This window comes from Cannabis sativa, chromosome 9, assembly GCF_029168945.1.
Source record: "Cannabis sativa cultivar Pink pepper isolate KNU-18-1 chromosome 9, ASM2916894v1, whole genome shotgun sequence".
Classification (NCBI taxonomy): domain Eukaryota; kingdom Viridiplantae; phylum Streptophyta; class Magnoliopsida; order Rosales; family Cannabaceae; genus Cannabis; species Cannabis sativa.
Genome location: NC_083609.1, coordinates 11,205,814 through 11,221,034, shown reverse-complemented (window position 1 = coordinate 11,221,034; position 15,221 = coordinate 11,205,814). Strand labels below are relative to the sequence as shown.

The 15,221-nt window shown below is 29.7% G+C and overlaps 1 protein-coding gene across 2 annotated transcripts; it reads left to right on the top strand.

Moving 5' to 3' along the window:
- The first annotated feature begins 9,146 nt into the window (after positions 1-9,146).
- Positions 9,147-11,693, top strand: LOC115722694 (FCS-Like Zinc finger 8). 2 transcript variants are annotated; one of them, XM_030651968.2, is made up of 3 exons: positions 9,147-10,084; positions 10,160-11,009; positions 11,127-11,693. In XM_030651968.2, the coding sequence occupies exons 2-3, from the start codon at positions 10,162-10,164 to the stop codon at positions 11,215-11,217; spliced, it is 939 nt and encodes a 312-aa protein (XP_030507828.2). In that variant the 5' UTR covers positions 9,147-10,084; positions 10,160-10,161; the 3' UTR covers positions 11,218-11,693. The 2 variants fall into 2 exon arrangements, with proteins under 2 accessions (XP_030507828.2, XP_030507829.2); XM_030651969.2 differs by having other exon boundaries at positions 9,167-10,084; positions 10,170-11,009.
- The last annotated feature ends 3,528 nt before the right edge of the window (positions 11,694-15,221 follow it).

Below are 15,221 nucleotides of genomic sequence, written 5' to 3'. Positions count from 1 at the left end.
TATTAGTATCTTAGTAATTAATGGTATGATAAAATAGTTATTATAAAAGTTTAAAAATTAGTTAATTAGACTATTTAATATTAAAATATAGGTATAATAAAATTTGTCTTATATATTTGTAAATATTTGTATTTTAAAGTGTTCATATGTGAATTTTTCTATAATTAATAGTATAGGTCAATTGATGTTTAGTGTTTTTCTATTTTTTATCATATAAGAAGAATAACTATTTTTTCATTGTTATTCAATTAATATATAGTATAGGTCATTACTATTGTTACCTATTGATTAGTTTTTCCATTTTTTTACCTATTGATTAGTTTTTCTATTTTTTTACCAATTGATTATGCATGTATAATTATTGATTTGAACCTAAAGGAAATTTGATTTTCTATACTTACATATACCTAATATTTTATTTCTAAACTAATACATATCACCATTGAAAATATATGATCACTTTATCTAAAACCCAAAAATACCTCTCTCAAAATTTCCATACTTTTTTTAGTGCAAAAACATAAAAAAATAAATAAATAAATTGGTAGTCCGATGAGGTCCGATGGTCACCTGATGCTACTTTTGTATGTACAAAAACATAAAAAAAAATAAAAAATAAATAAATAAAATTGTAGCATATCTAGTCCGATGGGTGGTCCGATGGTTCCGATGGGTGGTTCGATGGGTGGCCCGATGGGTGGTCCGATGGGTGGCCTGATGGATGGTCCGATGGGTGGTCCGATGGTGTAAATGGGGGTGATGTAAATGGGGGTATTTTAGAGATATCATAAAAATTGTCATATCCTATAAATATTAGTTATTATTTGTTTAGAAAAATTTTTTAACCAAATGTAAGCATAAAAAATCAAATTTCCCTTTGATAGATTGATGTTTAATTTTTCTTTATTTTTTCATCATATAAGAATAATTACTTTTTTCTTTTATTATTTAATTAATGTATAGTTTATTATTTTTACTCTAGATTTATGACAGAAGTAATAAGCATAAAAACAGTACAATTTCAGGCTAATATGCAGAGGAGAACAGTGAGTATGCTTGATTATAAGAAAAATTGAAAGAAGCAATTTCTCCAAGAACTATTAATTAATTGGACCAAGCACATGAGAAGGCCATGAAGAAGACCCTTTCAAATTGGACTGGTTTTTTTTTTTTGTAATAATTAGCTTTTTTAAACAAATTCTCATTCATATTAATAATTTTACTATATTTATATTTTATTAGCAAAATATAAATAGATAATGTTTGATTCTAATTTAAAGTAAGAAAATATTTGTTTCTGAATGATGATTATGACCAGTATATGATAGATTATCTTTTACTTTTTGCATGATGAATCAATTGAGCCTGAAAATATGGTGTGAGCAGAGAGAGCAGAGAGGTAAGTGTTTATGTAATTTGTTTTATTTAATTTTTGTATAGTATGTTGCATGCACTATGTGGTTCAGCTTAATTGAGATAGGTATAGATAAGGCGGTCCAAATATTTTGGGGGCCTTGTACAAAAGATTAAAATTAGGCCTTTTATAAAAAAAAAAAAAAAAATTGTGTACATTAAGACCTCTATTGTTAGTTAGTTTTTTACTTTTTTTCTTTTTTTAAAGAAATGTTTCTAAATTTTTAAATATAAATTTTTTAATATATTTATAATAATAATAATAATAAAAAGGAATAATTACATAAATCACCATTTTTTGTAAAATATTTACATTTTTACGTTTAAAGAATTTTTTTTTTTATATTTTTACGGTTTTCCAAAAAATAACACAAAAACAACATAAAATCAACAAGAAAACAACATAAAAGTAACATCAAAATAACAACAAAAAAAATAACAAAAAATAACATACATATAACAAAAAATTAACAACAAATGAACGAAATTTCAACATAAAAAGACCGTATTTTATGTAAATAAAATCGTAAAAATGTTTAAAATTCCGTGAAACCGTATTTTTATTATTTTTGTGGATTTGTGATATTAATCATAAAAAAAATTCCTATAAAAAATGGGCCTTTAAAAATAGGGATCTTGTGCAATGGTCCAAACTACCGAAAGCTTCCAGCCCTGTAGAGATCATTAGGAGTTTTATTTACTTATTGTTCTGTATATTTACACCTAACTAATAATATTCTTAACTAATCTTTTAAAATATTTTAACTAATGATTGTTTTATTTTTAATTAAATAAATATGTAGTTTCAAAATGTGTATATAATAATTTTTATTTTTAAAAATTAAATGATCATATAGTTTCAAAAATATATATCAAAATTTTTTTATTTAATTTTAAATATCAAACATTTTTTAAAAAATGTCAAATGTTTTTTAAGGATCTTTTATTTAATATATATTAAAGCCTAATTTATTGTAATCCTATCCCCATATTCTTTAGTTTTTTTTTTCGTTTCTTTTTGCCTATCAAACATTTTTTAAGGAATTTTTTTATTTAATATATAATACATTTTTTTTTCTTTCAAAATTTAATTCCAATGATAAGTTCTTAGTAGTATTGTGATGATAGCGAGTAGCGACTACAAGTAAAAGTTTTTAAATCATATGATAAGTTTTCTATATAAATTTATTGATTTTTTTTTTTTTTATAAATTTCTATTTTGTGTGAAAAATTTTAAATTGCTAATATTATCTTAGCTATAATTATTTTGAATATTGTGGTGGTGACTAAAAGTGACAAACAATGATGATATTGGTTTTAAAATTATATGACTTGTGTTTTTTTATACATTAATTATCAAGTATTTTTTATGAATTGATAATGACTTCGGTTTTTTAATTTATATTTTTTTAGATATCTCTTTGATTAAATAATTATTAAAGATTAAATAAATAATTAAAAATATGTAACTCATATACTATTTAAATTTAAATTTGATTAGCTAGGTATAATTGTATCTACTTTCTCATTCTGAATTAGTGGAATTTATTTAGTATATTTGAGTAGTTAATTCACTATTTTTTTATATAGAGAGCAAGCTCATTTTTCTTATGTGAGAGAGGAAGCCTATTGAAAAGAAAAGTGAGGACTACGAGATACAATGATTACCATTAGGGGTGCACATAATATGGGCCAAACCATTCAACTCAGTCAACTCAACCTATTTTTTATAGTAGAGAGTTATGTTAAAAGTGATAGGTCATGTAATTATGGGTTAGTTATGAGTTGGACACATTTTAACTCGATATAACTCAAACCAACTCATTTCTTAAAAGATGTTCCAAATTTGAGATAATTACTTTCATACATAAAATATATTTTACATTCACAAAATATATACAAATATATATTTTACGTTTTCATACATATATAAATTATATTATGATAACTATATAAAGTAAATTAACCAAAACACATCACTAACACGCAGGCCCGGCCCTGGGCATAGGCGGGCTAGGCCTGTGCCTAGGGCCCGCCTATCCCAGGGGCCCAAAAAAAAATATACCTTTCAAAATTATACCATTTTTTTTACTGATTTTGAAAAATACTATATTTTTTTCTAAATAAGGGCCCAAAATAATTTTTTTTTTCTATGGCCCACTAAAAGTCAGGGCCGGCCCTGCTAACACGTAGCCTACAGTTACCCTACTACTTCTACCAACAAGCCTAATGTGAAAATCAATCACTATTATTAACTTTACTACTCACACAATGATACCACTACCACCTTAGTTATTTTTAAAGCATTATATTACACACACACACATATTTATATATATGTATTTTTTTTTTTTTGTATGCACTAGGTTAAATAATTTTATCCTATTTGTAACATAAATATTAAAGTTTAAAATATTTATCTCAACCCAACTCACCCCCTATATTATTGTACTAAGTAGGGTTGGGTTGTACATTTAAAAAATTTGAATGATTTATAGCATATCCAAACCTCAATAATTGGGTTGGCAGGGGCGGACGTACATGGTTGTTTATAGTGGCCATGGCCCCCTAGCATATATGTAATTATGTATATGTAATTTTAAGTTTTAAACTTTAGTATATTGTAATTGGCCCCTTAGCATATATGTAATTATGTATATGTAATTCTTTTTTTTTTTTTTGATCCAAACAGATGATTTATTTAGGGGTGTACAGAAAGTCATCAAATCCAATTCCAACCGACCGATCCAATCCCAACCGATCCAATAGAATCGGATATCCAATCATAATTGGATCGGATCGGATGCAAATTTTAAAAATCCAATTGGATCGGATCAGATATTGGATGAGACATCCAATCCAATGGATAACCGATCCAATCCAATCCAATATCATCCAATGTCCATCCAATCATATTTAATATTTATAATTTTATATATTTAATTATTTTATTTAATATTTTATATATTATTTTATTATCTATGTTAGATTATTAGGTTTTAAATTATGTTTTTTTATATATTATATTTTTTTAATGAAATTAGCCTAAATAGTGGTTAAAATAGATTGGATTCATCCATGGGATCCATTGGATGGATCCAATCCAATCTAATAAAAAACCAGTTAAAGCATCCAATGGATGGAACCGATCCAATCCAATACATCCATTGGATCGGATAGGATCGGATGACTCAATTCAATTGGATTGGATCGGATGGAAAAATCCAATATCCAATAAATAATTGGATTGGATCGGATGGGTCCAAATCCATTGGATGTGATCCAATGAACACCCCTAGATTTATTCAAAGCAAAACAGGGCATTAAAAACCCAAAGTTTGTAGTGACAACAAGGGATGCCACTTCCCTAACAGAAAACATCTTAAAACATTTATTGGATGCAGCCCACACTGCAAGAGAGTGAGCTGCATCATTGAGGTTGCGAGGAATCCAACAGAGTTTTAACATTCTCAATTTGAGACAAGCAATCCAAAGTGGAATCAAAGACACTCTGAGCTTTCCACTCCGGGCAGGACCCAGCCAACAATCCGTTCACCGTAACTTGTCAGTCCGAGAAGATGGAGACGTACGCCCAACCAGAGAGCAGGGCCCGACAGCACGCCTGCTGTATCGCAACCAGCTTCGCCACAAAGGGGGAGCTCACCACGCTCTTCACCATGAGCGCTTCGATCAAAGACCCAGAGGCATCCCATGCCAAAACAGCAACACTTCCCCAGTTATTGCACACAGCTGCATCCATGAAGAAGTTGTGCTCAGACAATAGGAGATTACTGGTATGGGATGAAACCAGATCGATGCATCTCAGCCCCTCGGGGGTTTTAGTATTACAGCTCACCACCGAGGCAAGAATCTCCCGCTGAATAATTAGGACGTACCTTCATGAAAAGCCTGATTTCTTGCCCCCCATAATTTGTAGCAAAGGTGTATCGCATAGAGGGAAAAAGCCTCTCTGTCGATATGATTCCCGAGGGGGATATGTGGGGGAGACACCAGCCATTGCACCATCGACGTAGGATCATCAAACTGAAGCAAATCCGAGCAAACATCCCACAGACCAGATCTCCACAGTTGTTTGGCAAATACACAATGAAAAAATAAGTGAAGGGGGAATCAACACCATCATTGCAAAGAACACAGGTCTTACCATGACCGAAGATTTGTTGAGTTCTGCTACCAAAAGGGAGGATATCCTTTGCAAGCTTCCAAAGAAAGTATTTCACCCTCTCATGCGCCTTGCATTTCCAAATCAGCTTCCATAGGTCATTCTCAATCCCACAGCGCTCACGAATGCAAGCCAAGAACGCATTCTTGACCGAGAAGGAGTCATCAATTGACGCCTTCCAAATCAACTCATCCTTTTTATCTGCTACTAGCCGAGGAATAGATAACACTTCTCTGCAAACATGAGGGAGAAACCACTCCCCAACAGCATCAACAAACCAATCCCCAGGCTCATTTGCAAATAAGGAGTTGACCATCGACCCTCTCTCCCGCACTCTTGGATTGAAGGAAGCTTCAAATTGATCCCAAGTCAGCCCCGGGACCCAGGGGGAGTGCCAAATATCAATCGATAAGCCATTCCCCATGAGATAGCGGGCCTCATTGTGGATTAGGTCTCTAATACTCAAGATGCCTTTTGCCCCAAAGGACATAGAATTACGAAAGAGGGTTGTCCAGAAAGTATGGCCCATTTTGAAGTACTTATCCCGTAAAAACTGACACCATAAGGAGTTAGTTCTGGAGGCGAGTTTCCAACCAAGCTTAGAGACCAACGCTAGATTAAACTCCTCAAATTTCTTAAAGCTTAGACCGCCCCATTTTCTTGGCACACAAATAGAATCCCAATTTTTGAGGGCAAGATAGCAGTTTTTATCAACCGAACCAATCCACCAGAATCGACGAATCAACTTATCCAATTCCAGGAAAATGGATCTGGTGATCATGAAGGTGGACATAGTGTAGATCGGGGTGCTCATGGCCACCGAGTGAATTAGAGTAGATCGACCGGCCTGTGAAAGGAGCTTCGTCTTCCACCCCTCAATCCGCCTAGCCATTTTGTCAATGAGAAACTTGAAATCATTGGTCTTGCTCCTCGAGAAGAGAATCGGGTTCCCCAAGAATTTATCGTTTCTCGTCAAGTCCCAAAACCCCAATAGCTCCTTGATTTCAAGTTTAACATCCGCTGCCACATTAGAGGAGAAAACCAAGGATTTGTTAACGTTTAACCGTTGCCCAGACATATCACAGTATTGGTTTAAACATCTTTGGACTTCCAACACGTTTTCCCCACTTGCTTCACAGAAGATAAGGGTGTCATTCGCATACATGAAATGAGATAGAGGAGTCCCATTTCTGGCGAATCTAAAGCCATTTAATAATCCATCTTGTTCAGACTTTAATAACATCCGTGAGAGCAATTCACTACACAAGATGAACAAATACGGCGAGAGCGGATCTCCCTGTCTAAGACCCCTTTTTGGCTTGAATTGTCTCAAAGGTCCCCCATTTAGAAGGATAGAAAATGACACCGAGGAAAGACACTTTGCCACCAAACTCTGGAACTTAGCACCAAAACTGAAAGTCTCCAAGGTTTTGTCCAAGAAACTCCACTCCATTCGGTCATAGGCTTTAGACATGTCCAATTTAAGGCCAACATAGCCTTTGCGACCCTTCATCTTTTAAAAGAATCCATCACCTCATGATCAATGATACCATTTTCCGCAATCCACCTTCCCGGCACAAAACCTGATTGAGACGGGGAGATCAAATTAGGTAGAAGGATCTTGATTCTATTAGCAAGAAGTTTGGAGATAACCTTATACGCAAAGTTGCAGAGGCTGATAGGCCGAAAATCATCAAAGCAAGAAGCATTATCTCTCTTCGGGATGAGAACAATTAATGTCTGATTCAGCGTACGAACAAACTCCCCAGTTTGGAAAAATTGGATGACAGTCTCACAAACATCATTTTTAACAATATCCCAATGTGCTTTATAGAACCGACCAGGCATACCATCCGGACCCGGGGCTTTAAGAGAGCCTAAAGACCAAACAACCTCCTTAATCTACGCCGGCTAGGGACTCGCACCAATTCCAAGTTCTCAGAAGGCGACACAGACAAGATAAAGTTATCAAAGTCTCCCTGGTTCAGCACGGGATGACTCGAAGAGAACACATCCAGGAATCTGTTACGAAAATACTGCCCAATGTTCTCGCGGCTCGTAATCCAGTCGACCCCGTTATCAGAGATTGCTCCCACAAAATTACGTCTCAGACGGATGATTGTGGAGGCATGGAAAAATCTAGTACGGTCTCTGTCTTTCAGCCACAATTTCTGAGATTTCTGCTTCCAAATTTCCTGTTCTCTATTCGTAATCTCTTCCAATTCGAGAAGTATATCGGCCTTAAGTTTTAGATTATCTTGAGACGGATTGCGGGTTTGGACTTCCACCAAAAGTATATGTAATTCTAAGTCTTAAAATTTAGTATATTGTAATTGAATTTTTTTAATAATTATTACATTGTAGCTCCTTTAGAAAAGTCAAAATAAAATTTGAAAAAAATAAAATGTATTTTGTCTACAGTAGCACTAACAAAATCATATACAATTATTACTTTCCTTTATAAATAGAATAATAAGTGTCATTTTTCTTTTAAAGTATTTATTTATAATCTTTAATAATATTTATTTGGTTTATTTGCTAGTTAGACCATTACCACTTCACAATATTTTTCAAAAAATTGGTTTAAAAGAAAGTGGAAAACTTCTTAATTTTACTATTTTAGCAATAATTTCTGATCTATTTATATCAGTAGTTAGTAAAAATTAAAAAAGCAAAAAAAATTAAATTTGTGTATAAAATAGTAACTCTTATTCTACACTTCCAATTTCTATAGTTACTACAGGTTAATCTTTTCCCGCTATGAATATAGTGAAGATACACTTCGCAACAAAATAAAAAATATATTTTTAAGTGATTGTTTGTTAGTGTATATAGGAAAAAAAAATTGCTAAAAAAATTAGCATAAATTCACTTATATATGACTTTCATGATATCTAAGAGAGACCTATTGTATTTTAATTTTAATTATAATATTAATAATATATTTTAAATTATCTGTCACTTAATTTATAATATAATTTGGCACTTGTTGAATTTCAACTCTGGCTCCGCCCCTTAGGGTTAGCCTATTAAAACACATTTAACTTAGCCAACCCAGCCCATGTGACTCCTAATTACCATAATGACAATAGTTTTAAAAATATTTTCTTAAATTTATCAATTATTGTCATAAATATATATTTTTAATTTTAATTTAATTTATGTATATATTTTAAAAATTAATAATATATATTTATAATAAATAAATTAATAGAAAGATATTTATTAAGTTCAAAACAATTAAAAAATTACATTTTATAAAATTATTTTTATAAAATTATTTAATTTATTAAGCTCAAAACATTAGTTAATAGTTACTTATATTATTATCAAAAATATATAAATATATAAAAATTTAAAAATTCAATATAATTTTAAAAGTTAATTATTACTAAATAAATTACAACGGAGGCAAGTGGTATTTATTTCCTTATTATAAATAAAACAGAAATAAAAAAATTGTGAAAAAACTCAAAAAAAAAAAAAAAACCAATGATTAAAATTTCTAACAAAATAAAAAACTAATAAAATATCAATATTGCGCCGAAGTGGGGGTGGTTTTATCAAACCCACTGATTCCCATGCAAATTCATCTTTATAAACACCCACCAACCCCTTACTCCCACGAGCTCTCTCTCCTCTCTCTCTCTCTCTCTCTCTCTCTCTTTACTCTTTAGAGCTTTTCTTTTTTATCAGTCTCCCCTGCAACTGCACTACACTAGTGTTTTCAGGATGATGATGAGAAACTAATTTAGTGGGTTAAATTATATAGAAAACAAAACCAATAAAACAAAAATAAATACATGCGCTTATTATGATCATAACCGGTCATTTTCGTTTTATTGCTTCTTTTTCTTTCATGTTATGTTGGGGGCTTTGGTTTTAACATTGTGCTTTGGGCTTTATTGTCATGACAATAATACTTGTCTTCTTCTTACAAATTGAATCTTTTTCTCAGTGAGTATGCATATACACACACATATATGTAGATAGATACCTTTGAAGGTAAAAGTAAAAACAGAGAAGAGAAAAATACAAAGTTTCTGGTGTTTGGTGTCTGGTGCATGCATGTCCTGTCGTTCTATCAAGACTAGTCAGTGAGACTGCTTCGTTTTTGTGTCGATTCTGAGACCAAGGATTCTTTCTTGCTCAGAGAATTAAAGGAAAAGAAGAGCGAGAAAGTCGGGGAAAAAGTTTTTCTTTTATAAAAGAAAGGGGAAGATTTATTGGGTTTACTCTGTTTCTGTCAAAAATGGAGGTTACTGAGCTCTAGCAAGGAGAAATTTTTTTCAATGGAACTTTTTCTAGGGTGTCTTGTTTGTTTACAGAGTGGTTGATTTCCTTATTATTGTACCACAATCGTTTCATCCATCATTATTTAACACAAGTAATGAGTAGTAACAGTAAAAAAAAATCCCAACTTTGGAGCTCGAAGGTGTCATCTATGGCGGTTTCAGGTTGAAAAGGCTTGACTCTTTTTCATTCCAGGTGAGTCTTGTGAACTTTTATTTAACTCGTTTGTGAAAGTTAAATATGCCTTAACTTTATTAACTTAATTTCAAGGTATGCTTAGGAAGAGATCTGGAGTCACAACTACAGCCACTAAGCAAGCTCTAATGGCGGATTATACAGCTCAACCTTCTCCTACTGAATATTACAGAAAACCCATTTTGTCTCTCTTTCGTTCTCCAAGCCTTTTCACTAGTTTCACTTCTTCAAAAGGCTTCTCTGAAACAGAAACCGTATTAAGCCCAACCTCCATACTGGATAGCAGTAAACCCTTCTCAAATAATCTCAAAAACCCCTTTTGCTCCGAGTCAAATATTAGTAACCCCAAATATCCAGACCGCGAAACCAAACGCCCCTGGGACAAAATAGGCTCCAAAGGAATCGGTCTCGGAATTGTGGATGCTCTCAACAACGAGAAACCGGGTCACAAACCATCGAAACCCGAGACACGAATGGTCCTATTCGGGTCATATCTCAAGATCCAAATACCACCTTCTTCAGTACTTTCCCCAGCTGAGTCCCCGAAATCTCCAGGCGATTTCGGAATCAAGACTCGAAATTCCCAACTGGGTTCTTCTCCTTTTGGAAAATCAGCAATTGGGTCTACAAATTTTGGGGTTGAAACTCAAAATTCGAATTCCCCTCGGGTCTTTACTGGTTCTCTGCCTAGTAGTACGGAGATGGAGCTGTCAGAGGATTATACTTGTGTAATCACCCATGGACCAAATCCTAGAACCACACATATTTATGATAATTGCATTGTTGAAAGCCCTGGTGGCACTTTGGGATTTACATCAACCAAAAAAGATGATCACACAATTACCTATCCTTCACAGAATTTTCTCAGCTTTTGTTATACATGCAAGAAGAAGCTTGGCCCAGGAAAAGATATTTACATGTACAGGTTGGTTTTTTTCCTTTCCCATAATATTCTTCTTACCTTTCGTTTATTTTTATTGAATTATGTTCGTTCAAAGGTTCTATTTAATTATTTATTTATTTGTTTGCTTTGATTTTTTAGGGGTGAAAAAGCATTTTGTAGTGATGAATGTCGATATGAGGAGATGATGTTGGAAGAAGGAGCTGAGAATAAACATTATGATAGTGTTTAAGCCAATCGCTTCTAAATAAAAGCTCTCTTCTCTTCCTCTAAATATATATGCCATCAAACTGATTTTGCTTCAACGATCCACGAACCTACTTGGCAACTTGTCAAGCTCTTATAATCGATTTATACATATGAAATCAAAGGCAGATTAATATAGAAGTAAAGATGGTAATGAACTTGAAAAATAAAACACACATAGAGAGAGAGATAAGGATATTTTTATTTTCGAAACCTTTTTGGGGGGCCTTATGCCTTAATTACTTTCATCAATTCTCTTCTTCAAGGGTAGAGAAAAAAGGGAGTGAAAAAAGGCTGGGATAATATTTTGTAGAGTTATTTTTCTTTTCCTTTTGAATTTGACGAGTAGTAGTAGTCCACAGTTTTTGGGTTTTCAAGTTTTGTAATGATCTTGACTAAGCCTGGCATTATCTTAAGTTTATTTTATAGTAAAATACATAATAGATCATTTTTTTCGTGGTATTGTATTGTTATTAGATTATGTCAAAGGTGCACTCTATTAAATTAGTGTGAATTATGCAAAACTAAAATATTATTCACCTACCAAAAAAATATACTCCAATAATATACCAAAATATGATATAAATTGGGTATATAATATTTATTATGATGTCAGATATACATTACCATAAATACAATATTTCTTTATTGTATATTTAACTATTAATATATTTAACTATTAGTCTATATATTTTATTAATATATTTAACTATTAGTCTATATATTTTATTAGGGTGACTATTCAATGGTTACATTTTTAATGTAACCATATGGTTACATTTTTCTTTAACCTGTAATAGCAGGTTACTAATAGGTAGACTTTCTTTTTTTAGATTTAATTAATTATAATTAACTATTTTCTTAAAATAATTAATTAAATAAACATTCCTTTTTTAGAATTATTTAATTATAATTAACTATTTTCTTAAAATAATTAATTACATATTTAACAAGACCTCTTTTCGTAATTAATATTTATATTTAAATCCTTACTTGAATTATTTTAATAATTAAGCCATTTAATTATAATATTTACAAAAAAAATTATTTTTTTTTACAAAAATTAAACTTCTTTTGACACAAATTAAAATTCTCTTCTTATAATAAATTTTCAAATAACTAATTATTTTGTTACAATTATATGAACTAAGTATGAGGCCTCAAGCTAATCAATCGATAACAAGTGCAGCTATTTTTTTTTAAAAAAAATCCTTCAACTTATTTCATTTTTTACTTTTTAAATATTTAAATAAAAAAATTAAATAATTATGTGTAATAATTTAAAATTAAGATTACAAGTATAATAAAATTTAAATTATGAAATTATATTGTGTATAATTTTAAATTATAAAAAACTTTGCTCTAAAATATTAAATAATTTAAGTATAAAAAAATAAATTGCTAAAAGATCCTTATATAGTAATAAATTGCAAAAAATTAATTAATAATTATAATTAATTTAATTTTAAAATATAATTAATCTTAATTAAAGTTTTATAAGGAAATAAATGATTAGGTTACTTTCAGGTTACAAGTTATTTTTTATTTATTTTTATTTAATTTCCAAATTAATCACAACCATAAAATAATAATCCAATGGCTTAAAAAAATGTAACCATGATGGTTACAATAAAAATGTAACCATTGAAACCTCTTCCATTTTATTATTATTATTATTATTATTAGTCTTATTATTTTATTAATATATTTAACTATTAGTCTATATATTTTATTATTATTATTATTATTATTATTATTATTATTATAAAATTAATAATAAAATAATTTATTTTCTATACTTTTGATAAAAATATTAATTAAACATTAAAATTTACATAAAATTTTGTTTTGCTTTTGTTGAAGCACAATAATTTTTTGTGCCAAATATAATATAATTTTGGGGAATTACCCCATATACTATTTTTTAAAACTTTTTTTTCAAATTTACGATTTGGGTTTCTAAAGTCGTTGCAGCGCTACTTGTACTAGGGGTTTCTAAACGATTTTTTGTTGCAATTTAAGTTGCAGCGCTAGTTGCAATAAGGGTTTCTATGTAAAATTTCGTAAAAATGCAAAAAAAAAAAAAAAAAAAAAAAAAAAAAAAAAAAACTGTTTTAAAATGTAAAAATGAAAAAACCCCTATAATTTTTACAATTTTAAATGATTTAAAAATACACTAAATTATATAATAAAAGGGCTTTTTCAATTTCACACACTATTAATAGTGTTGAATTTTAATTCTATATTAAATTTAATGCTTAACTTTATTAATTCATTCCAACCTTCTTTTAATTTATTGTAAAATAATCTTATGTTTTAGTCATCGAATTAAAATACATCACAAAGATAATATATTTTTAAAAAAATATTATGTGTAATGTTTAATTAATTAAATAAATAAACCATTTTGTTATGAAATATTATATATGATGTCGAAATCATACAAATCAATTATACGATAAATACTATTATATATATTTTAATTTTATTGATTTAGTTTTTCATTATTCTAGTCATATATTTTTTTTATATATAAATAGGGGTTCACCCCATTAAAATAAATGATTTTTTTTTTATTATTTTTACACTTCAAAATATTTTTTTTTGTTTTTTTTTTCTTTTTATATTTTTACGAAAATACACATAGCAACCAATGAAGCAACCTAAATCGCAATCAAAATCTACATTGCAACCTACATAGAAATCACTAGAGCGATCCAACCCGTAAATTTTTTAAAAAAAAGTTAAAAAATAATATATGAGTAGGACCGGCCCTGGGTTGAAATGGGTCATAAGTAAAAACAATTTAAGCCCTTATTATAAAATAAATAGTATTTTTATTTGGGCCCTTAAAATGAGTAAGCCCTAGGTGCGGGCCTAGCCCGCCTTAGCCTAGGGTTGGCCCTGTATATGGGGTAATTTTCCTAGAATAAACTACTGTGAAATTTTTACTTTCTCATTCTCTTCTTCTCTTTGTCTTCACTCTTCTCCTATTTCTTTTTATATATTCAATATTATTTTATAACACGTTATCAGCATGAGTCTTTGCCCACGGTAAATATTTTTTGTTTGTTAAAGTTTTTGAATTATTTCAAATCATGATACACAAAACATATATTTATATATATCCATCTGATTGAAATAATTTTAAGAGCCTTTTAGTTTTCTTTTTTTTTCTTTGTTTTTTTATATATTATATGTGTATATGTTCATATCCTCATATATTTATTCTTAAATTCATATATATAATGTGTTCTTATTATTTACAGTATAATATGACACCGTCCAAGTAAGTTTACTCACATAAAGTAAGGCCTGTAGGGTTTAAATAAATATTTCTAATGAAAAATTTGTATATATATATTTGTACACAAAATAAATTGTTGCTAAAGTTTGTAAAGACATGAGATTGATTGAAATAATGCTTAAATATTGAGAAAATATAATAATGATTTGATTATACTTTGCAATATAATTTATGAGAATTTATAAGCGTCACATAAATGTTGAAATAAAATATTTTTTATTTAGAGCTCCTAATATATCGAGAATTTGCAATATATCTTATCTAAAAATTCTAGAAAAATTTAATACATATCTTAAGTGTTATAAATTCAAAGTCGCACGCACTATATGACAAAAATCTCTGTATGAAATAAAGACATGTAAGTAAATTATAATTTAAAAAAATATGTATGATTGTTTATGTAATATAAATTCGTAAATTATATGTTGTAGTAGACTCTTGAAGAATTTTTGATTATACTATTAATGATTGAAGAACAATTTTTTTTTTGTATATTGAGAAACATTAAATGTATATAGTTTGTTCATAAGTATTAGTAGAGAAGCCCTAAAGTACTTCATATGCATCAAGAATTACAGATATATAATCATTTAATATAGAAATTAAGATCACACAACAAGAATAGAACAAATATATAGTTTTGGAGCATCATCATTATCGTAAATAAAAATTTATATTATCAT